This window comes from Oncorhynchus mykiss, chromosome 26 (genome assembly GCF_057628025.1).
Source record: "Oncorhynchus mykiss isolate SJ-2025 chromosome 26, ASM5762802v1, whole genome shotgun sequence".
Taxonomy (NCBI): Eukaryota; Metazoa; Chordata; class Actinopteri; order Salmoniformes; family Salmonidae; genus Oncorhynchus; species Oncorhynchus mykiss.
The window spans coordinates 4,990,083-5,013,789 of NC_143047.1; the positions used below are offsets into that span (position 1 = coordinate 4,990,083).

The 23,707-nt window shown below is 40.5% G+C and overlaps 1 protein-coding gene across 1 annotated transcript in view; it reads left to right on the forward strand.

Moving 5' to 3' along the window:
* The window catches only part of LOC110506270 (protein kinase C-binding protein NELL1), a 400,235-nt gene that overhangs the window by 45,836 nt on the left and 330,692 nt on the right, over nt 1–23,707 (forward strand). The window contains exon 3 of the mRNA XM_021585706.3: nt 17,587–17,737. Within this exon, the coding sequence (XP_021441381.3) occupies nt 17,587–17,737 (151 nt within the window). The remainder of the gene's footprint in view (nt 1–17,586; nt 17,738–23,707) is intronic.

Consider the following 23,707-nt stretch of genomic DNA (forward strand, 5'->3'; position numbering starts at 1 on the left):
CTCGTGTCCCCAGTGTCTGTAGTCGTGGAGGATACAAAACATACAATTACAGCATGTACTGGCCAACAATTGGAGTCAGACTCCTACGCTGGAAATTAGCACTTTCCTTTAGTAGTTTTATGGAGAGCGTTGTATTAGTCGAGGTCCTTACAGCCTGAAAATACTAAGATGTTGGTAAGTGTGTTAAATGCAGAGTTTTGATTAAACAATTATTAAAAGTAAAACATGTCAAGTTTGACAGGTAGCCAAGTCGCAACAAACAGCACATCAGCACGACAATGAAAAAGTTAATTTGCAGAGTAAGCGAGATACTGTAAAATCTATTTAATATTTTTTACCTTTATTTAACTAGGCAAGTCAGGTAAGAACAAATTCTTATTTACAATGACAGCCTACCCCAGCCAAACCCTTCCCTAACCCAATTGTGTGCCGCACTATGGGACTCCCGATCATGGCCGGTTGTGGTTGTGGCACCACTCAGGATTCCCATATAATAGAGAGAACAATCAACTCGCAACCCTGAAGGAAACAGTGTCATATAAGTCCCATTTACAGTAGCCACACACACACACATACAAACACACAATGTGAAAGACGTCAGCTGTTTTATTTTTTATGTCTTACGGCTCGGTTTAAATACATGTCAACGGATGCCACCCAACAAATGCAACTTATAAGTGTTTTGTCATCTGAACATAATTTTCAATCTAGCCCATGCAGGAAGTCTCAAATAAAGTCCTTCATTCATGTTTTATCAATTATTTTTATCTATTAATTTTTAAATAGTTGGATTTCTTCAAACAGAAGCCCATGCAGCTAGCCTAGGAGAGGCTCTCAGTAAAAATCTATCTTGTTTGTGTGTGTTTTCCGTAGACCTTCCATACTCCCACACACTTCTATTCAAATATGACTTTTCCTCTGCGCTAACAATGTTAGCTCTGTACCTTTCGGTTTCAGTATTAGTATTTATTAGGATCCTCAATTAGCTGCTGCCGAGGCAACGGTAACTCTTCCTGGGGTCCAAACAGGAAACAACATGACACATAATATTTGTATTTATTTATTTTATAGTTATTTTACCAGGTAAGTTGACTGAGAACACCTTCTCATTTACAGCAACAACCTGGGGAATAGTTACAGGGGAGAGGAGGGGGATGAATGAGCCAATTGTAAGCTGGGGATGATTAGGTTACCGTGAAAGTATACCGTGAAAGCAGGTTACCGTGAAAGCAAATTTAGCCAAGACACCAGGGTTAACACCCCTACTCTTACGATAAGTGCCATGGGATCTTTAATGACCTCAGAGAGTCAGGACACCCGTTTAACGTTCCATCCAAAAGACAGCACCCTACACAGGGCAGTGTCCCCAATCACTGCCTTGGGGCATTGGGATATTTTTTAGACCAGAGGAAAGAGTGCCTCCTACTGGCCCTCCAACTCCACTTCCAGCAGCATCTGGTCACCCATCTGACCAGGACCAACCCTGCTTAGCTTCAGAAGCAAGCCAGCAGTGTGGTGTGCTGCTGGCATAATATATGTACATAATACATAATATACATAAATATACATACATAGCACTACATTACAATTTAGCCATTCAGCAGACACTGCCATTCAGAGCAACTCAAAGCTGGTGCTTCCATCTTGAAATAGTCAGGCAAGACAACAACATTACAGACGTATCCCAATCATGTATCACATACATAATACAATGCAGAACACAAAACGTTAATTAAAATGTGTGTGTGTGTGTCTTCACAGTCCCCTTCATGCCGTAAGGTGTTCTTTTATCTGTTTTTATTGCTAGCTTGAGTTACCTGGGGTGGCATAGAGTTCCATTTAGTCATAGCTTTATTTAATACTGTGTTTCCCAGCCTATGTTCTGGACCTGTGGACTGTGAAGAGACTTCTGATTTGATGTCTTGTGTGATACCGATGAGTTTCCGAACTGTGTGCCAACTGCTTGAACAAACAGTTCGTTACCTTCAACACCTCACACTAAGACAAAAAGCGATGCAGTCACTTTGAGCCAGGAGAGATTGACATTTATGTCATTGACATTTGCCCTCAGTGAACATCTAAGTGCAATATGTGCTGCTCTGTTTTGGACCAACTGTAATTTGCCTATGTCCTTCTTTGCAGCAAATGACCACACAACTGGGCAGTAGTCCAGGTGCGACCAAACTAGGGCCTGAAGGACCTGTCTGGCTGAGATATCAAGATAGCAGAGCAATGCCTTATCATAGACAGACCTCTTACCATTTTAGCACCCATTGAGTCTTTATGTTTTGACTATGATAGCTTGCTATCTAGGGTGAAACCCGGAAGTTTACTCTCTTCAACTTGTACAATAGCCACAATATTCAATAATAGATCCAGATGAGGTTTTGGGTTGAGCGAGTGATTTGTTCCAAAAACTATGCTTTTAGTTTTTTTGATATTTACTACCAGCCGATAGCTAGTTCTAGTTCCATTCTAAAACATACTGGAGCTCTATTCAACGTGTATACTGTTGAGTCATTAGCATACACGGAAACACAGGTTTTATTCAAGGTCAGTGGAAGGTCATTATTAAACACAGAAAACAATAGTGGTCCAAGCCGGCTGCCCTGCGGTACACCACACTCAAACTAATTTGCATTAGAGAGGCTTCCATTAAAGAAAACCCTTTGTTTTCTATTGGCTAGGTAACTGTCATCCATGATAAGGCAAAGGATGTTAATCCATAACACCTAGGTTTTTTCAGCAATATGTTCTGATCAATGATATCAAGGGCTGCACTGAAGTCCAACAAACCAGCTCCCAAAATCTTTGTATTATCAATTTATTTCAGCCAATCATCAGTAATTTGTGTCAATGCCGAGCATGTTGAGTGCCCTTCCCTATAAGCATGCTGAAAGACTGTTGTTAATTTGTTTTCTGCAAAATAACATTTAATTTGGTCAAACATGATTTTTTCAAAATGTTTGCTAACCACTGATAACATGCGGATTCGTCTGCTGTTTGAACCATTAACCGGTGTTTTGCTATTTTTGAGCAACGGAATGACCTATGCCTCCCTCCAGGCCTGGAGGAGTTGCAATGTATTCCGCTACCAACCCCAGTAATTTAACATCCAGGTCGTCGGTTCCATGTGGTTTGTCCTAATTTATAGAAATCAATATTTTTTCATATCTTCTGCCCTAACTTTGCGGAATTCAAATCTACAGTCCTTGTCTTTCATTATTTTGTTCGTTATACATGAATATGAAGGCTCAGCATTTATTGTTTGCATTTTATGCCTACATTTTCTAATCTTGTCAACAAAAAAGTTACTAAAGTGTTTTGCAATATCAAAGGCTTTTGTTATGAATGAGCCATCAGTCTTAACGAAGGATGCAGTTAGTTTTTCTGCCTAGAATTTTATTTCAGGTATTTCAGAGCTTTTTACTATCATTCTTTCAATCATTTATCTGTTATCTGTTTAGTTACATGGTTTCTCAATTTACTGTGTTTGCAAGACTTATTTGGCATCCCTCTCAGCCATACAGTTTTTCAATTCATCATCTATCCATGGGAATTTGGCAGTTTTAACAGTCCGTTTCTTTATGGGTGCATGCCTGTCAGTAACTGGAAGAAGTAATTTCATAATTGCTGCAAGTGCAGCTTCAGGATGTGCCTCATTGCACATGTCAGACCAACAAATATTTTTCACATCTTCAACATAGGAATCATTGCAAAACCTCCTCTATGATCACATACACATTATTTTAGGGACATTTTTTGTTTTTCTTAGATATGGCTAATATATTATTATCACTGCCTCCGATGGGTGTGGATACTGCTTTAGAACAGATTTCTGCAGCATTTAGTAAAGATGTGGTCAATACAAGTGGATGATTTAGTTCCTATTCTGTTTGTAAAAACCTGTTAGGTTGAACCTGAACCAAGTTGCAGGCACTGGTTACAGTTTGAAGCCTTTTCTTGAGTGGAAGGCTTGAAGAAAGCCAGAAAATATCATTGTCACCGAGAAAATATACCTCTCTGATATCAGATTCATTATATTATCAAACGTTTCTCAAATATTATCTAGATACTGATTGTTAGCACTTGGTGGTCTATAGAAACTTCCCACAAGAATAGGCTTTAGTTTAGGCAAATTAACCTGTAGCCATATTACATCAACAGCATCTGACATGAGCTCCTCTCAAAGCTTTACATGAATATGACTCTGAATATCAACAGCAATATTGGCATTCCTGTTTCTTCAGTCGATTTTATAACCATATATTGTTACCGCTGTTTCATCAAAGGTATTATCTAAGTGAGTTTCAGATATAGCCAGTATATTCATGTTTTCTGTTGAGAGTAAGTTATCAATTTCTTGAATATTGTTTCTTAGGTTACATACCTGTATGTTAATGTGGGCTACTTTTTGCGCTTTTCTGGGATTCTTGATTGTTTTAGATGCTTTTCTGGGAGAGGTATCAGAGATAGACATGACAATGATATTTATACTTGAGCCTCTAGTGCAGGGTGAACTGCTCACAATGGGCTTCCTAGAAGGGCAAATCATATCAGTGCTAATAGTATAACTCAGGTTCATCGGCACATGATTACTGCTGACAATAGCTGTCGGATTGATGGAGGCATTTAGAGGAACATAAATTAGGTTACTTACATTATGATGTCATTATGTCAACAACATGTTGATCCATCCTCAGTTTTCTCCTATCACAGCCATTAAACTCTGTAACTGTTTTAAAGTCACCATCCTCTCCAGCAACTGAGTTAGGAAGGACGCCTGTCTCTTTGTCGTGACTGGGTGTATTTATACACCATCCAAAGTGTAATTAATAACTTCAACATGCTCAAAGGGATATTCAATGTCTGTTTTTTGTGTGTGTTTTTTTTAACCTACCTACCAATAGATTCCCTTCTTTGCGAGCCATTGGAAAACCTCCCTGGTCTTTGTGATTGAATTTGTGTTTCGAAGTTCCCCGCTCGACTGAGCGACCATACAGATAATTGTATGTGTGGGGTACATAGATGAGGTAGTCATTCCAAAACCATGTTAAACACTATTATTGAACACAGATGAGTCAATGGAACTTGTTGTCCTCTCTTGGGTAGGGGGCAGTATTTTCACCTCCGGATGAAAAGCATGCCCAAAGTAAATTGCCTGTTACTCAGCCCCACAAGCTAGGATATGCATATAATTGGTAGATTTTGATAGAAACCAAAACTGTTAAAATAATGTCTGTGAGTATAACAGAAATGATATGGCAGGCAAAAACCTGGGAAAAATCCATCCAGGAAGTGGAATTATTTTAATGTGGCTGTTTTTCAACTCAATGCGTACAGAGAATCCAATGGGTTAGGAATCGGATTCTAGTTCCTATGGCTTCCACTAGATGTCAACAGTCTTTAGACATGGTTTCAGGCTTTTTTTTTGAAAAAAATATGAGTAAACAGCCATTTTGGTCAGAGGACAGAGGAACTTTGCAGACCTGGTTTGTTATTTTTCCTTTCTATTGAAAACGGTATTGTCCGGTTGAAATATTATTGATTATAAAGACAATAAACAACCTGAGGATTAATTCTAAACATCGTATGACATGTTTCGATGAACTTTACCGGTACTTTTAGTATGTATTCGTCTGCCTGTTGTGACTGCCTTGGAGCCATTGGATTACTGAACAAAACGAGCCAACAAAACTGAGTTTTTGGGACATAAAGAGGGACTTTATCAAACAAAATGAACATTTACTGTGTAACTGGGAGTCTTGTGAGTGCAAACATATGAAGATCATCAAAGGTAAGTGATTAATTTTACTCTATTTCTGACTTTAGTGACTCCTCTACTTGGCTGGTAAATGTTTGTATGCTTTTTTACACGGGGCGCTGTCCTCAGATAATCTCATGGTATGATTTCACCGTAAAGCCTTTTTGAAATCTGACACAGTGGCTGGATTAATTTGAAGTTAATTGTTAAACCGATGTATAACAGTTATATGTATTTTGAATTTGGCGCTCTGCAATTTTACTGGAGGTTGGCCAGGTGGGATGCTAGCATATTTTTACTCCTGAACTTATTTCAGATTGCGAAAACAAAGGGTTGTATACTTTTCAGCTTTTCTAAAAACGTTTCTAAAAACATAATTCCACTTTGACATTATGGGATATTGTGTGACACAAAATTTCAATTTAACAAAATCTCAACACAACAAAATGTGGAAAAGGTCAAGGGGTGTGAATACTTTCTGGAGGCACTGTATTTTTACAACAATTATTATCTGTGTGATTTTTATTAGGTCGAAAAGCAAGATATTTACGAGCAATTCAGTGCAGACAAATGTCTTGTGTCAACTTGAGCTAGCTAAGTAGCTAGCTAGCAAACATTAGCTAGCTATGCTAGCTAAGAACACTTGCAGTAATTCAAAGTAGCAATAAATGTCACTACCGATCAAAAAGTTTGTGAAAGAAAAGCAACATTTTTTTCACATAAAATTGATCAGAAATACAGTGTAGACATTGTTAATGTTGTAAATGACAATTGTAGCAGATTTTTTATGGAATATCTACACAGACGTACAGAGGCCCATTATCAGCAACCATCACTCCTGTGTTCCATTGGCACATTGTGTTAGCTATTCCAAGTTTATCATTTTAAAAGGCTAATTGATCATTAAGAAAACCCTTTTGCAATTATGTTAGCACAGCTGAAAACTTTTGTGTTGATTAAAGAAGCAATACAACTGGCCTTCTTTAGACTAGTTGAGTATCTGGATCATCAGCTATTGTGTGTTCTATTACAGGCTCAAAATGTCTAGAAACAAAGACATACCTTCTGAAACTCATCAGCCTATTCTTGTTCTGAGAAATGAAGACTATTCCATGCAAGATATAGCCAAGAAACTGAAGATATGGTACAACGCTGTGTACTACTCCCTTCACAGAACAGCACAAACTGTCTCTAACCAGAATAGAAAGAGGAGTGGGAGGCCCCGGGCCACAACTGAGCAAGCGGACAAGTACATTAGTGTGTCTAGTTTGAGAAACTGACTTCTCACAAGACCTCAACTGGCAGCTTCATGAAATAGTACCCGCAAAACACCAGTCTCAATGTCAACAGTGAAGAGGCAACTCCAGGATGCTGGCCTTCTAGGCAGAGCTCCTTCTCTTCCAGTGTCTGTGTTATTTTGCCCATCTTAGTCTTTTATTTTTATTGGCCAGTCTGAGATATGGCTTTTTCTTTGCAACTCTGCGACTCCGAGCCACCATCACGGAGTCGCCTCTTCACTGTTGACATTGAGACTGTTGTTTTGTGGGTACTATTTAATGAAGCTGCCATTTGAGGACCCCCAATCTCAGTGACACCTCTAGACCCTATCACTATCTTGAATCATTGCCCGGAGCCCATACCCAGGCCCCCTTAGACCCAGCCCCTTCCCTTAACCTCCTCCCTAATTCCTGCCCCAGTGCTTTCCCTAGCCCCGGCCCAGAGCCTCATCCCTAGACTTTTCCCTAGCCAGCCCCTCCACTAGCCCCTGTCCCAGCCCCTACCCCTGCCCCATTCATAGCTCCAGTACCCTCCACAGCCACAGCACCCTTCTCTGCCTCAGTGCCAGCGAGCCACTAACCCCCCTAGCCCTTTACCCACCCCTTCCCTAGCCCCAGCCCCAGCCCCAATGCAGCTCCAGACCCAGCTGTAGTCTTTGGCTGTCCCCCTCTCACTCCCTCCACAGTAGGCTTGCCTGGAGCTGTAGAAAAGAGGTTAGCACCTCAGGGACAGGCGGATACGTGCTTGGATAGGATGGAATATGTGGCTTCCACTGCCTTCCCGGGCTCTCATATACACAAAATAGCCAAAAGTATGTGGATACCCCTTCAAATAGTCGATTCGGCTATTTCATCCACACCCCACTGCTATTGCAAAATTTTGGCAGTTCTAGTGTTAAAAAGAGGTGTATTGCATTCGCAACCGGACTAGCACCAGAATGCAATTGTTTACTTGCGGCAAGGGAGATTTGCTCAATAGCTATTGTTCGCAAACTGCAGCAGCCATCGAAAGGATTCGTTCTTGAGTTTGAGTGTTGAGCAGAGTGCAATCACTTGTTTGCATTCATTATTGACCCATTTGATCATTTAACATCTCTAAACACTTTTTTCCTACTTTATGCTGCCTTGAGAATGATGATTTATTTTTCTGAGCCCACATGATAGACAGTTGGTGGTCGGAGGGCGTATTAATCCTGCTGTAGAATTCATTGCGGCCAGCAGGTCAAACTAATGACTAAAATGAATTCCAATTTGGGATTTCACCACTATCTTTTTAGCTGTGCAACAACACAAATTCAGGTCAAGCTCACACAGGTTGCAACAAACGCAGACAGACATTTCCATGGAAATGGGGTGATAAAGCAGATTACTCCATCATGCACTGGACGGACAACCATCAGTGGCGGTCAGTGCCATTTAAGATGATGGAGGATGATTTTTTCATCATGAGCATGGCCTTATTTTTATTAAAGCGTATTGGATGACTCTCATTCATATTCCTTTCACCAGTTCAATGTAACATAAATATTTTTAAGCTAATACATGATACTAAGATTTCCCCTCACCCATCATGAGGTTGCTAAAACTTAGCCTTTTGAATTAAAGTTTACAACGTAGGTTCACACAAGTCGAGAGACAAATTGGAGGTGACACATGGACAGACAGTGACATTCAATACCACTTGATATAGGGTGCAATCATTAGTCCAACAGTTGCAAACTAGAGTTTCTATTGGACTGATTCAGGTATCTTTATCCTCGACGGAATGATTACACCCCCTGATCATGCATAAACACAGTTCACTTTCATAGCAGCTAGGTTGTATTCATTCTCGCATCTATGTGCTCTCCTAGTCTCATCTCTTCCCTTGCTTGTGGACTTCAATGCACAACCATCAGCTGTGTGTGACCAGGGGATAAAACCTTTCCAAGCCAAACCACTACACACAGCCTACATCGTTTTCACCATATTAGCTAAAGTAACGTCATAGTCAGCATAGCTAATAGAACTAACTCGTTAGTAAACCCGCTACATTCATGCAGTAACATTAGTGTACAGTCAGTAAGCAGTTCCTGCGCTACAGGAAGTTGCCCCCATCCCTTCTGCTTACTGGGCAACTTTTGCAAATGTTTTGTTGTCTGAGGTAAACGCTTGTAAATTAATAAGAGGACAATGTATTTTTAAAGATGAGACGTTGAGGATGATAATATCGCTTTGATAACATACAAGTTAGCCAAACACACTTGAGTTAAAATGTGCACTTCATATTTCCATATCATAAAACTCATGTAGTATACAGTGTCAATGTTGATGATCACTATGTTTGATGTATAGTTAAAAGATGACATGGCGTTATACCCTGACTTGTCCTGAACAGAATGAGCCTATGTTTGTTGTATTGTGAATAAAATTTGCTGTGCACCACGCATCTGAATGCACTCTATTTTAGCTAGACATGTTGGCAATAGGAACAAGCTTTCAAATTATGGCCACCTGACCCAGATTGTGATTTATAATGGACCGTTCTTGGATTGCGTAAACAACAACAAGTGTGCTTGCTCTAGTTCCTCAACAGCACAGCTCGATGAGCTAAAAAAAAAACACCTTATAGAAGAAGACTCTTCTTTGAGTCCGAAAAGTGCATTGGAAGATGTGTGGCTACTTGGAAACACTAACTAGGCCTCACACGCAAACCCTTGGATTTTTTTTGTCTTATGTTGCACATGGTTGTTTTGTTTTGACAAGATACAATGCCATTTTACAGTAAACAAATTGACAACAGAATATCAGCATGCTTATAGGGAAGGACACTCAATGAGCACAGCACTTACAAAAATTACTGATGATTGGCTGAGAGAAATTGATAAAATTATTGTGGGGGCTGTCTTGTTCGACTTCAGTGCAGTATTTTACATTATCGATCTTAGCCTGCTGCTGGACAAATATATGTGTTATGGCTTTACACCCCCTGCTATAATGTGAATAAATAGTTACTTGTCTAACAGAACACAGAGGGTGTTCTTTAATGGAAGCCTATCAAATATAATCCAGTTAGAATCAGGAACTCCCCAGGGTAGCCATTTAGGCCTGTTGCTTTTTAAAATTTTTACTTACGAAATGCCACTGACTTAGAGTAAACCCAGAGTTTCTATGTATGCAGATGACTCAACACTATACACGTCAGCTACTACAGTGACTGAAATGACTGCAACACTCAAAGGGCTGCAGTTAGTTTCAGAGTGGGTGGCAAGGAATAAGAGTGGGTGGCAAGCATTATGTTTGAAACAAAACACTCACTAAACCCGAAACCTCAACTGCTTGGAGTAACACTGGATTGTAAACTGTCATGGTCAAAACATATTGATGCAGAGGTAGCTAAGATGGGTAGAAGTCTGTCTATAATAAAGCGATGCTCTGCCTTCTTAACAACACTATCAACAAGTCAGATCCTACAGGCCCTAGTTTTGTTGCACATTGACTCATGTTCAGTCGTGTGGTCAGGTGCCACAAAAAGGACTTGGGACAGTTGCAATTTGCTTAGAACAGGGCATCACGGCTGGCCCTTGGATGTACACGGAGAGCTAATATTAATAATATGCATGTCAATCTCTCCTGGCTGAATGTGGAGGAGAGATTGACTTCATCACTACTTTTATTTCTGAGAGGTATTGACATGTTGAATGCACCGAGCGGTCTCTCTAAACTACTGGCACACAGCTCAGACACCCATGCATACCGCACAAGACATGCCACAAGAGGTCTCTTCACAGTCCCCAAGTCCAGAACACACTATGGGAGGCACACAGTACTACATAGAGCCATGACTACATGGAACTCTATTCCACATCAAGTAACTGACGCAAGCAGTAAAATTAGATTAAAAAAAAAACAGATTAAAAAACTACTTGGAACAGCGAGGACTGTGAAGCGACACAAACATTGGCACAGACACATGCATACACACACACATACAATAACATACTATACATATACATAGATTTAGTCATGTACAGTGCCCTGCGAAAGTATTCGGCCCCCTTGAACTTTGCGACCTTTTGCCACATTTCAGGCTTCAAACGTAAAGATATAAAACTGTATTTTTTTGTGAAGAATCAACAACAAGTGGGACACAATCATGAAGTGGAACGACATTTATTGGATATTTCAAACTTTTTTAACAAATCAAAAACTGAAAAATTGGGCGTGCAAAATTATTCAGCCCCCTTAAGTTAATACTTTGTAGCGCCACCTTTTGCTGCGATTACAGGTGTAAGTCGCTTGGGGTATGTCTCTATCAGTTTTGCACATCGAGAGGCTGACATTTTTTCCCATTCCTCCATGCAAAACAGCTCGAGCTCAGTGAGGTTGGATGGAGAGCATTTGTGAACAGCAGTTTTCAGTTCTTTCCACAGATTCTCGATTGGATTCAGGTCTGGACTTTGACTTGGCCATTCTAACACCTGGATATGTTTATTTTTGAACCATTCCATTGTAGATTTTGCTTTATGTTTTGGATCATTGTCTTGTTGGAAGACAAATCTCCGTCCCAGTCTGAGGTCTTTTGCAGACTCCATCAGGTTTTCTTCCAGAATGGTCCTGTATTTGGCTCCATCCATCTTCCCATCAATTTTAACCATCTTCCCTGTCCCTGCTGAAGAAAAGCAGGCCCAAACCATGATGCTGCCACCTCCATGTTTGACAGTGGGGATGGTGTGTTCAGGGTGATGAGCTGTGTTGCTTTTACGCCAAACATAACGTTTTGCATTGTTGCCAAAAAGTTCAATTTTGGTTTCTTCTGACCAGAGCACCTTCTTCCACATGTTTGGTGTGTCTCCCAGGTGGCTTGTGGCAAACTTTAAACAACACTTTTTATGGATATCTTTAAGAAATGGCTTTCTTTTTGCCACTCTTCCATAAAGGCCAGATTTGTGCAATATACGTCTGATTGTTGTCCTATGGACAGAGTCTCCCACCTCAGCTGCAGATCTCTGCAGTTCATCCAGAGTGATCATGGGCCTCTTGGCTGCATCTCTGATCAGTCTTCTCCTTGTATGAGCTGAAAGTTTAGAGGGACGGCCAGGTCTTGGTAGATTTGCAGTGGTCTGATACTCCTTCCATTTCAATATTATCACTTGCACAGTGCTCCTTGGGATGTTTAAAGCTTGGGAAATATTTTTTGTATCCAAATCCGACTTTAAACTTCTTCACAACATTATCTCGGACCTGCCTGGTGTGTTCCTTGTTCTTCATGATGCTCTCTGCGCTTTTAACGGACCTCTGAGACTATCACAGTGCAGGTGCATTTATACGGAGACTTGATTACACACAGGTGGATTGTATTTATCATCATTAGTCATTTAGGTCAACATTGGATCATTCAGAGATCCTCACTGAACTTCTGGAGAGAGTTTGCTGCACTGAAAGTAAAGGGGCTGAATAATTTTGCACGCCCAATTTTTCAGTTTTTGATTTGTTAAAAAAGTTTGAAATATCCAATAAATGTCGTTCCACTTCATGATTGTGTCCCACTTGTTGTTGATTCTTCACAAACAAATAGTTTTATATATTTATGTTTGAAGCCTGAAATGTGGCATAATGTCGCAAAGTTCAAGGGGGCCGAATACTTTCGCAAGGCACTGTAAATATGTGTTAGTGGTGGAGTAAGGGCCTGAGGGCACACAGTGTTTTGTGAAATCTGTGAATGTATTGTAATGTTTTAAAATTGTATAAACTGACTTAATTTTGCTGGACCCCAGGAAGAGTAGCTGCTTTGGCATTAGCTAATCGGGATCCATAATAAATACAAAAAAGTCCCACATTTTCCAAAAATATTATTTTCATGTTACTAAATATATCAGTGTTTTTTTTTAGATTTCATTATCAACAAATGCTGCAAAAGCACACTGGATGTAAAATGCACATCAAAACAGGATTCAGTCTTGTGTCAGTGTAACGGTTTTCTTGTGTTAAAGGAGAGGCGGTCCAAAACGCATCGTGGTTATTATTCATGATTCTTTAATAAAGAAACTATACATGAATAGACTAACAAAACCAAGAAATGTGAAACCAGATGCAGACCAGATGCGTAGAGCCGGCTTCATGGCACTTGGCTCGATGCCCACTCTAGCCCGGCCGATACGTGGAGCTGGAATGTACCGCACCAGGCTATGCACCCGCACTGGGGACACCGTGCGCTCCAAAGCATAACACGGTGCCTGCCCGGTCTCTCTAGCCCCCCGGTAAGCACAGGAAGTTGGCGCAGGTCTCCTACCTGGCTTCGCCATACTCCCTGTGTGCCACCCCAATACATTTTTGGGGCTGACTCTCGGGCTTCCGTCCGCGTCGCTGTGCTCGTCTCTCCAACTCCATTCTTCTATAACCCTCCTCACACTGCTCCAGCGAATCCCAGGCGGGCTCCGGCACGCTCCCTGGGTCGACCGCCCACCTGTCTATTTCCTCCCAAGAAGTATAGTCCATACTTTGCTGCTCCTGCTACCGCTGCCTGTCACCACGCCGCTTGGTCCTGTTGTGGTGGGTGATTCTGTAACTGTTTTCTTGTGTCGAAGGAGAGGCGGACCAAAACGCAGTGTGGTTATTATTCATGGTTCTTTAATAAAGAAACTATACATGAATAGACTAACAAAACCAAGAAATGTGAAAAACCAAAACAGCCCTATCTGGTGCAAACACAGACAGGAACAATCACCCACAAAACCCAACACCAAACAGGCTACCTAAATATGGTTCCCAATCAGAGACAATGACTAACACCTGCCTCTGATTGAGAACCATATCAGGCCAAACACAGAAACAGACAAACTAGACACACAACATAGAATGCCCACTCAGATCACACCCTGACCAAACAAAACATAAAAACATACAAAGCCAACTATGGTCAGGGTGTGACTGTCAGGTGAACTTTCTGTCATCTTTAATTGTCACATAATCTCTAAACTTCTCCCTTTTAATTGCTATCATGGTTATGCATGTGCTTTTAATTTTTATTCTGTAACAAACATTTCAACGGTTCCGTAACCACAGAAGCTGGGAGGTGGGAAGCAAGTACAGCATGAGGAATTAATAATAAATAGACATGAAACTAAACAAGACCAGCTTCTGGATAATAGAAACAAAACAACATCAATGCAGACCCGGGGATGAAACTGAGGAAGTGACAGATATAGGGGAGGCAATAAATGACGTGATGGATTCCAAGTGAGTCCGACGAAGCACCGGTGTGCGTAACGATGGTGACAGGTGTGAGTAATGATAAGCAGTCTGGCGACCTCGAGCGCCAGAGAGGGGGAGCGGGAGCAGATGGGACAATTTCAATTTAGCCCTATCCATATATGCCGATTCCCACAAGTGTAAGGGGTTAAGGGAGATGTAGTGGGACCATTTTGTGAGGTAGGATTGTATGTGAGGAAATGTTTGCAATCACGTTGTTGCAGGAATTAAATTCCTCTGTTTTAATAACCAATTAAAATTAAACACTCTGTCAATTCATAAGAATTTGTATGACTCTTATTTGTATAAAATGGACAGAGCCCAGTCTTAAAGTCAACCAGCAGCGTTTATTCACGAGAGTACTGCCCATTATACATTTTACCATAGGTTATAAACTGAAAATGATGTCATTAGTTTTAGTACTAGCCCGTCTCATCTCCGCTCCAGTACAATGGCTGTATGGTTCTCACATCGTCTCCCCCTATTAAGATAATTTATGACCGAGCCAAGGCCAGCCTGTGTAGATAAGCCTTCTAGCCAGTCTGGCTATAAGTTCATTCATTTCTACCAAGGTACAGACAGTCATTGTTCTAATTCTTGATTATATTTACACACATTATATTCAGTACTAGGGTTAAAAAGAAAATCCATACATATACAGTAACATAATAGTATTCTGATTAGTACATATACAGTAACATAATAGTATTCTGATTAGTCAGTCCGGATTGAAATGTATACATAATTAGTCATTATTGATAAAAATTCCCCTAACACACGTTCAAACTGGCTGACATTTGTGGTGGGATTACAATATATTCAATCTGACACTGTCTCACTCTACAATTCTTTCAGAGTTGGATTCCTTGTTTAGATTTCTTGTCTCACAGACATTCATTGACTAAAGGACCAGGGGCCGTATGTATCAAGCTGGTTTAGCATCAGCTCCCCCCCTGTCCATTTAATCTTATTTATTGTCATCTTCAAGGCTAAACTGATCCTAAATCAGCACTCCTCCTCTGAGACACCTCAGATTAGTGATACATTAGTGTCTGGCCAGCTGGATTCGTATGTGAGGCTGGTGACTCAGACAGTGGCCTAAAAAGGAGGGACTCCATCAGTCTCAGACAGTTTTTCACTACATTGGCAGGAGTCCTTCTCTTCTCCTTGACTCATCCTCCCATCAGGGTACCATAGCAGTAGACACTCTGTAGAGGGACACACTGGCCATATCCAAAATCTATCTGAACTACTACCTACTAAAACTACACATAGTGCATTCGGAAAGTTTTCAGGCCGCTTGATTTTTCCACATTTTGTGACATTACAGCCTTATTCTAAAATTGACTAAATGAATACTTTCTGAATACTTTCCGAAATGCACTGTAGCCCTATTATGTAGTAATTGTACTACGTACTATTTAGAACATAGCCTAAAAAACAAATTCGGTAGACAACAAATTTCAAGATACTAGCTAAGCTCACCCATCATTAGAATGTGTAATCTAATGCAAAACTGTGTTGATTCACGCCATTTGTTCATTTAGGTACAGCAAGTCTCCTTATCTGATTATCAGCTGAATATAAGCTGGTTTCAAACACATGTGACTCTGAAAAGATGATTTACTTCCTCAAAAGGGTTCAGCAATTTCTACTAGAAAGCCAAAATGAGTATAACATCCTGGCATTTAAAGCATACTTAATTTTCAAAGTTTCATATACTATAAAACTATTGTTGCATACATTATTAAATGCCTACTATTTAGAACACTAGTATTCACACATGGCCACTGTATCAAATGAGCCTATTCCCTATATATAGTGCACTACTTTGACCAACGAGGAGGCTATTTAGCTTAATTGGTTAAAACGTCTTGGTGACCGGGGGCAGAGTTTTCACGTCCGGATGAAAAGCATACCCAAATTCAACTGCCTGCTACTCATCCCCAGAAGATACGATTTGCATATTATTAGTAGATTTGGATAGAAAACACTGAAGTTTCTAAAACTGTTTGAATCATGTCTGTGAGAATAACAGAACTTATGTAGCAGGCAAAACGCTGAGGACTAACCATTCAGAATTATTTATTTTTGAGGTCACTGTCTGTTCAATGAGCTCTCATGGGGAAACAATATTTATTATGCACTTGTTTGCAGTTCCTACCGCTTCCACTGGATGTCACCCACGCTTTGGAATTTGGTTAAGATTATTCCTTTGTGCAATGAAGAAGTACGGCCATCTTGGAACAGGGTAACACTTTTGAGAGTTGGGCAAGACTTGAAAAGTAGCGTTAGTTTGTGATCCTCCTGTATTGAAAACAGATAGACCCGTCTTCAATTTGATCGATTATTAACTTTTAAAAATAACTAAAGTTGTATTACAAAAGTATTTTGAAATGTTTTGGCAAAGTTTACAGGTAACTTTTGAGATATTTTGTAGTTACTTTGCGCAAATTGGAAGCTGTTTTTTTCTGGATCAAACGCGCCAAATCAATGGACATTTTGGATATATATGGACGGAATTAATTGAACAAAAGGACCATTTGTGATGTTTGTGGGACATATTTGAGTGCCAACAAAAGAAGCTCGTCAAAGGTAAGGCATGATTTATATTTTATTTCTGCTTTTTGTGTAGCGCCTGCAGGTTTGAAATATGCTACTCTTTGTTTACTGTTGTGCAATCATCAGATAGTAGCATCTTATGCTTTCGCCGAAAAGCCTTTTTAAAATCTGACATGTTGGCTGGATTCACAACGAGTGTAGCTTTAATTTAGTATCTTACATGTGTGAATTAATGAAAGTTTGATTTTTATATTATTTTATTTTAATTTGCCGCTATGCATTTTCCCTGGCTTTTGGCCAAGTGGGACGCGACTGTCCCCCTATCCTAGAGAGGTTATTAAGAACAAATTCTTATTTACAATGACGGCTGCCCCAGCAAAACCTGGGCGACACTGGCCAATTGTGTGCCGCCCTATGGAACTCCCAATCACAGCCAGATGTGATGCAGTCTGGATTCGAACCAGGGACTGCAGTCATAACTCTTGCAAAAATTTAGCAGTTAGCAGTGTTTCAGGCCCTGCCTCAGACATTGTGTGTCTCTGTGTGTCCCAAATGACCCTATTCACCCGAGTCAAAAGTATTGCACAACATTGCAAACATGTGGCCATTTGGGACACAATCACTTTTCTGTCTTCTTTTCCCCTACTTGGTGAAGCCTGAACCTTAGCAGGCAGACAGGATGTCGATTCGTCGACTGTGAAAGCAGCGAACATGCGGTTCCCTGATTGCTGTTCTTTCTCTCTCATCCCCCAGATGTGGGCAGAGCAGTCCACGCGCCGGCCCACATCACAGAGAAGGTGGTGCAGCTCTTCAGGAGTAAAAGTGAATTTACCTTCCTGGCCTCCATCCAGCAGAAGTCCTCCACGTCAGGAGTCATCTTCTCCATCCATGAATCTGAACACAGGTAATGCATCTTTAATCCTTTTATTACTGCCTTTTCAGCAGCTACTTTCTCTGTGCCACCACTATCGTCAACTAACTTTCCCAGCTGTGACTCTGAATGGGCCCTGTTGGAATTGAACCCACACATTACTTCTTGTCGCATTCATCCCTTGATCCTTTGCAAGACAAATTTGTTCAGCCTGTTGAAAATATCAATGTCAGATTATTCTGCTCATGTGAATGATGTAGGGAAAGGAGTGGGAGATGTGTAACTTGCTGACTGCATGGTTTTGTACTTGCATAATTTGGACAGAAAAAATGTGTTGCCTATTTGTTTTTATCGCTCACACTGGCAAATGACGGAAGGAAATCACACTTGAAGGAGGAACAGACAGTCATTGATAATCCAGCATCTGTACATAGTGCACACTGACATGTTGTGTAAACCTTAATTAACTCCCCCTCCAGCCGTTTCAAATAGTTCAAAGTCACAAATGTACATTACAGTATCTCTTTATTTTGTGTGTGTCTGTGCTTGTCTGTGCGTGTCTGTGCGTGTGTGTCTGTTTGTGAGTTGTGCCCTTATCACAGTCAACACACATATACTGTACAGTAAACTCCAGAAGTATTGGGACAGTGACAAATGTTTTGTTATTTTGGCTCTATACTCCAGAACTGTGTATTTGAAATGATACAATGACGGAGAAAGTTACAGAGGCATAAATATCATACCCATCAAAAATGCTAACCTCCCCTCATACTGCAATGGTGAGAGGTTAGTATGTCTTGGGGGTGTGATATTTATGTGTGTGAAATTACTCACTCACCATTATTCATGATTCATTCAGGATTATTCATTATCATGGTAGCATCCACACTAATGTAGAAGTGTTTAGAAACATATTATATTCTTATTTACAATAAAAGTGACTCCAACATGACACAATACATTACTCACCATACATTTATATTGGGCACAAAATAATCTGAAACACAACCAGAAGCAAATGTATCCAACAAATGTGTAGTCACAAGCTTGATGTAATCATTGTGTGCTATGAATATGGAACCAAATATTTTTGGACTTTTGGTCCACTAAAATGGTGGAACTATGTCTCTAAGAGTTTGCACACCTGGATTGTGCAATATGTACCTTTTATTCTTTCCAAAATGATTCAAGCTCTGCCAAATTGTTGTTCATTGCTATACAAACATGTTTAAGTCTTGCCATGGATTTTCAATCAGATTTAATCAAAACTGTAACTCGTACAATCAGGAACATTCACTGTCATAGTAAACAACTCCAGGGTAGATTAGGGCTTGGGTTTTAGGTTATTGTCCTGCTGAAAGGTGAATTTGTCTTCCAGTGTCTGGTGGAAAGGTTTTCCTTTTGGATTTTGCCTGTGCTTCGCTCCATTCCATTTAGTTTTATCCTCACTCTAAAAATGCTGTGTTAAAAACAACCCAATATGGGTTATTTATTAACCCAGCGACAGTGGGTTGTTTTAACCCAGCCAGTTGTGTTACGTGAATAACCCAATAGGTTTGGTAGTTGGTATTACACAAACATGGGTTAACTTAACCATCAGTTGGGCATTTCTTACCGTCATGCTGGGTTGACCTAGCAGCTGGGTCTTTTTTTATGTAATCCTTAGGTTATTTTCAGGAGGCATGGCTTTCAACTAGATCTTATTGGCCACCCATGAGATTAAATAAGAGCATGAGAATAAGAGCACCTCCTCCCAGCTGCCCACTGCACTGAGGCTAGGAAACACTGTCACTACCGATAAATTTCATTAAGCATTTTTCTACGGCTGGCTGTGCTTTCCACCTGGCTATCCCTACCCTGGTCAACAGCCTGCGCTCCCCACAGCACCTTGCCCAAACCCCACTTCTCCTTCACCCAAATCCAGATAGTTGATGTTCTGAAAGAGCTGCAAAATCGGGACCCCTACAAATCAGCCGGGCTAGACAATCTGGACCCTCTCTTTCTAAAATTATCTGCCGAAATTCTTGCAACCCTATTACTAGCCTGTTCAACCTCTCTTTCGTATCGTCTGAGATTCACATAGATTGGAAAGCTGCCGCGGTCATCCCTCTCTTCAAAGGGGTAGACACTCTAGACCCAAACTGCTACAGACCTATATATATTCTACCCTGCTTTTGTAAGGTCTTTGAAAGCCAAGTTAACCAACAGATTACCGACCATTTAGAGTCTCACTGTATCTTCTCAGCCATGCTCATGGTCCTAAACGATGTCATAACCGCCATCAATAAGAGACATTACTGTGCAGCAGTATTCGTCAACCTGGCTAAGGCTTTCGACTCTGTCAATCACAACATTCTTATTGGCAGACTCAACAGCCTTGGTTTCTAAAATGATTGACTTGCTTGGTTCACCAACTACTTCTCCGATAGGGTTCAGTATGTCAAATCGGAGGGCTTGTTGTCCGGACCTCTGGCAGTCTCTATGGGGGTGCCACAGGGTTCAATTCTCGGGCCGACTCTCTTCTCTGTATACATCAATGATGTCGCTCTCGCTGCTGGTGATTCTTTGATCCACCTCTACGCAGACGACACCATTCTGTATACCTCTGGCCCTTCATTGGACACTGTGTTAACCTCACTAGAGTAGGGGGCAGCATTCAGAATTTTGGATGAAAAGCATGCCCAAATTAAACGGCCTGCCCAGAAGATATGATATGCATACAATTGCTAGATTTGGATAGAAAACAGTCTAAAGTTTCCAAAACTGTTAAAATAGAGTCTGTGAGTATAACACAACCGATTTAGCAGGCGAAAACCTGAGAAAAATCCATTCAGGAAGTAGTTTTTTGGGGATTTTGTAGTTTTCTATTCAATGCCATTACAGTATCCATTGACTTAGGACTCCATTTGCAGTTCCTATGCCTTCCACTAGATGTCAACAGTCTTTAGAAATCGTTTCAGGCTTCTATTCTTATAAATGAGGGAGTAAGCATATACATTTCTTGTTTACCTTTTATATTGACACCTTTATTGTCCGGTTGAAATATTATAGATCATTTAGGCTAAAAAACAACCCGAAGATTGAATATAAACATCGTTTGACATGTTTCTATGAACTTTACGGTTACAATTTGGATTTTTTTGTCTGGTTGTTTTGACTGAGTTTGAGCCTGTGGATTACTGAGGAAAACACGCTAATAAAACAGAGGTTTTTGGATGTAAAGAGACTTCATCGAACAAAAGGAACATTTATTGAGTAAATGAATGTCTTCTGATTGCCACCATATGAAGATCATCAAAGGTAAGGGATTCATTTTATCTCTATTTCTGAGTTTTGTAACGCTTCTGCTTGGCTGGTTACTGTTTGTAATAATTTGTTAACTGGGCTATGTTCTGGGCAAGGTATGTTCTGGGCTAGGTATGCTTTCGCCGAAAAACATTTTATAAATATGACACTGTGGTTGGTTTAACAAGAAGTTCATCTTTAAACCTATGTAAAATATGTTTTGTTTTCTGAATTTTCATAATGAGCATTTCTGTAATTGAATTTGGCGCTCTGCAACCTCACTGGATGTTGGCCAGATGGGACGCTAGCGTCCCACATACCCTAGAGAGGTTAACTAACCTCCAGATGAACTTCAATGCCATATAACTCTCCTTCCGTGGCCTCCAACTGCTCTTAAATGCAAGTAAAACTAAATGTATGCTCTTCAACCGATCACTGCCAGTACCTGCCCGCCCTTCCAGCATCACTACTCTGGATGGTTCCAATCCAAAATTAAATCTAGAATTGGCCTCCTATTTCGCAACAAAGCATGGAAAACTGACCATCCTACTGATCCTCGACATCGGCAAAGTCATTTACAAAATAGCCTCCAACACTCTACACAAGAAATTGAATGCAGTCTATCACAGTGCCATCCGTTTTGACACCAAAGCCCCATATACTACCCACCACTGCGACCTGTTTGATCTCGTTGTCTGACCCTCGCTTCATACTCGTCGCCAAACCCACTGACTCAAACCCACTGACTCAGGTCATCTACAAGTCTCTGCTAGGTATAGCCCCACCTTATCTCAGCTCACTGGTCACCATAGCAGCACCCACCCGTAGCACGCGCTCCAGCAGGTATATATCACTGTTCACCCCCAAAGCCAATTCTTTCTTTGGCCGCCTCTCCTTCCAGTTCTCTGCTACCAATGACTGGAATGAACTGCAAAAATATCTGAAGCTGGAGACTCTTACCTCCCTCATTAGCTTTAAGCACCAGCTGTCAGAGCAGCTCACAGATCACTGCACCTGTACATAGCTCATCTGTAAATAGCCCATCCAAATCTACCTCATCCCCATACTGTATTTATTTATTTATCTTTCTCCTTTGCACCCCAGTATCTCATCTTGCACATTCATCTTCTGCACATCCTACCATTCCAGTGTTTAATTGCTATATTGTAATTACTTTGCCACCATGGCCTATTTATTGCCTTTACCTCTCTTATCCTACCTCCAGTTGCTGTATATAGATTTTTCTACTGTATTATTGATTGTATGTTTGTTTATTCCATGTGTAAATCTGTGTTGTTACATGTGTCAAACTGCTTTGCTTTATCTTGGCCAGGTCGCAGCTGCAAATGAGAACTTGTTCTCAACTAGCCTACCTGGTTAAAAAAAGGTGAAATAAAATAATGTAGTTCCTGTTCTTCATGATAATAGGATAGTACGAGATTTGGGCAATGCAGCCTTTATGTACTTCCTCAGAGACAGATCGTGGATACCATTTTTATGTCTTTGCGTTCATTGCCAAAATCCTTAACTACCCCTTTAAGTTTACATTCTTTGAATTTTCCTCTAATTTTTTTGTGCATTTTACACAGTATTATCAGGATTATTTAGTATATATGATAAAACGGTACAGGAGTTACATAGGCTTTTAGGGAACTCATATACTTCCCTAAGCCTCATTGAAGCTACAAACATTTTAATTTTCGATTAACCCGGCAACTATACAACAGAACAGGTTCACATAAATTACATTTACTCTCATGGGTGGCTAAAAATAACTGAAAATATATGAAAGCCACGGCCCTAGTAAACCACGCGTCCTGTCTCCTGATCTGACCCGCTTAGTCATATCTTAATAACCCAGCACCAATAACCCAGCATCAATAACCCAGCAGTTTTTAAAGAAAACAACCCAATGCCTACAACCCAGCAGTTGGGTCAACCAAACTACACAGGATTATTTAGAGTGCTGTAAATCTTCCCAGTCCTTGCCAATGACAAGCATACCCATAACATACACCGCACTTTAAAATATGGAGAGTGGTACTCAGTGTTGTGTTGGATTTGCCCCAAACAGAGCAATGCGAATTCAAGACAAAAAGCCACATTTCTTTGCAGTATTACTTTCGTGCCTTTTTGCATTCATGCATGTTTTGGAATATTTGGATTCATTACATGCTTCCTTCTTTTCACTCACACTTTTCACTTCACACACACTTTTCACAGTTTTATCACAGCCATTTATCACAGCCATTAACACTAGAACCACTAAAGCAGTCATGCATTTGTTTAAGTCATGCCCCCCTCCGTCCTTGAAGTTTCTTAAATAAGTCTATAAACACACTGTTGGTGTAAGCATCTTAATATCAAATAGAACTGGAGTTATAACCAGTTTTAGGAGGACATCTCCTTCTCCCAACAGTAGGGCCTGATCCACTCGTTCTTCTGAACGTTGAACGTTTTTATTTATTTAACTAGTCCTACCCCGGCCAAACCTTAACCCGGACAACGCTGGGCCAATTGTGCACCGCCCTGCTGATAATCACCCAGATAATTGCCTTGAACCTAAACTATACCGAAACGAATTTCACACTTATTAACAGATAATATAAATAAACTAACGTATGATGGGGAGAATGGGTGAGTTGATGAGATAGAGGAAGCGAATCATGCATAATTATGTGATCACCAATTGTGAATGAAGAACAGGGCGGGCCATTC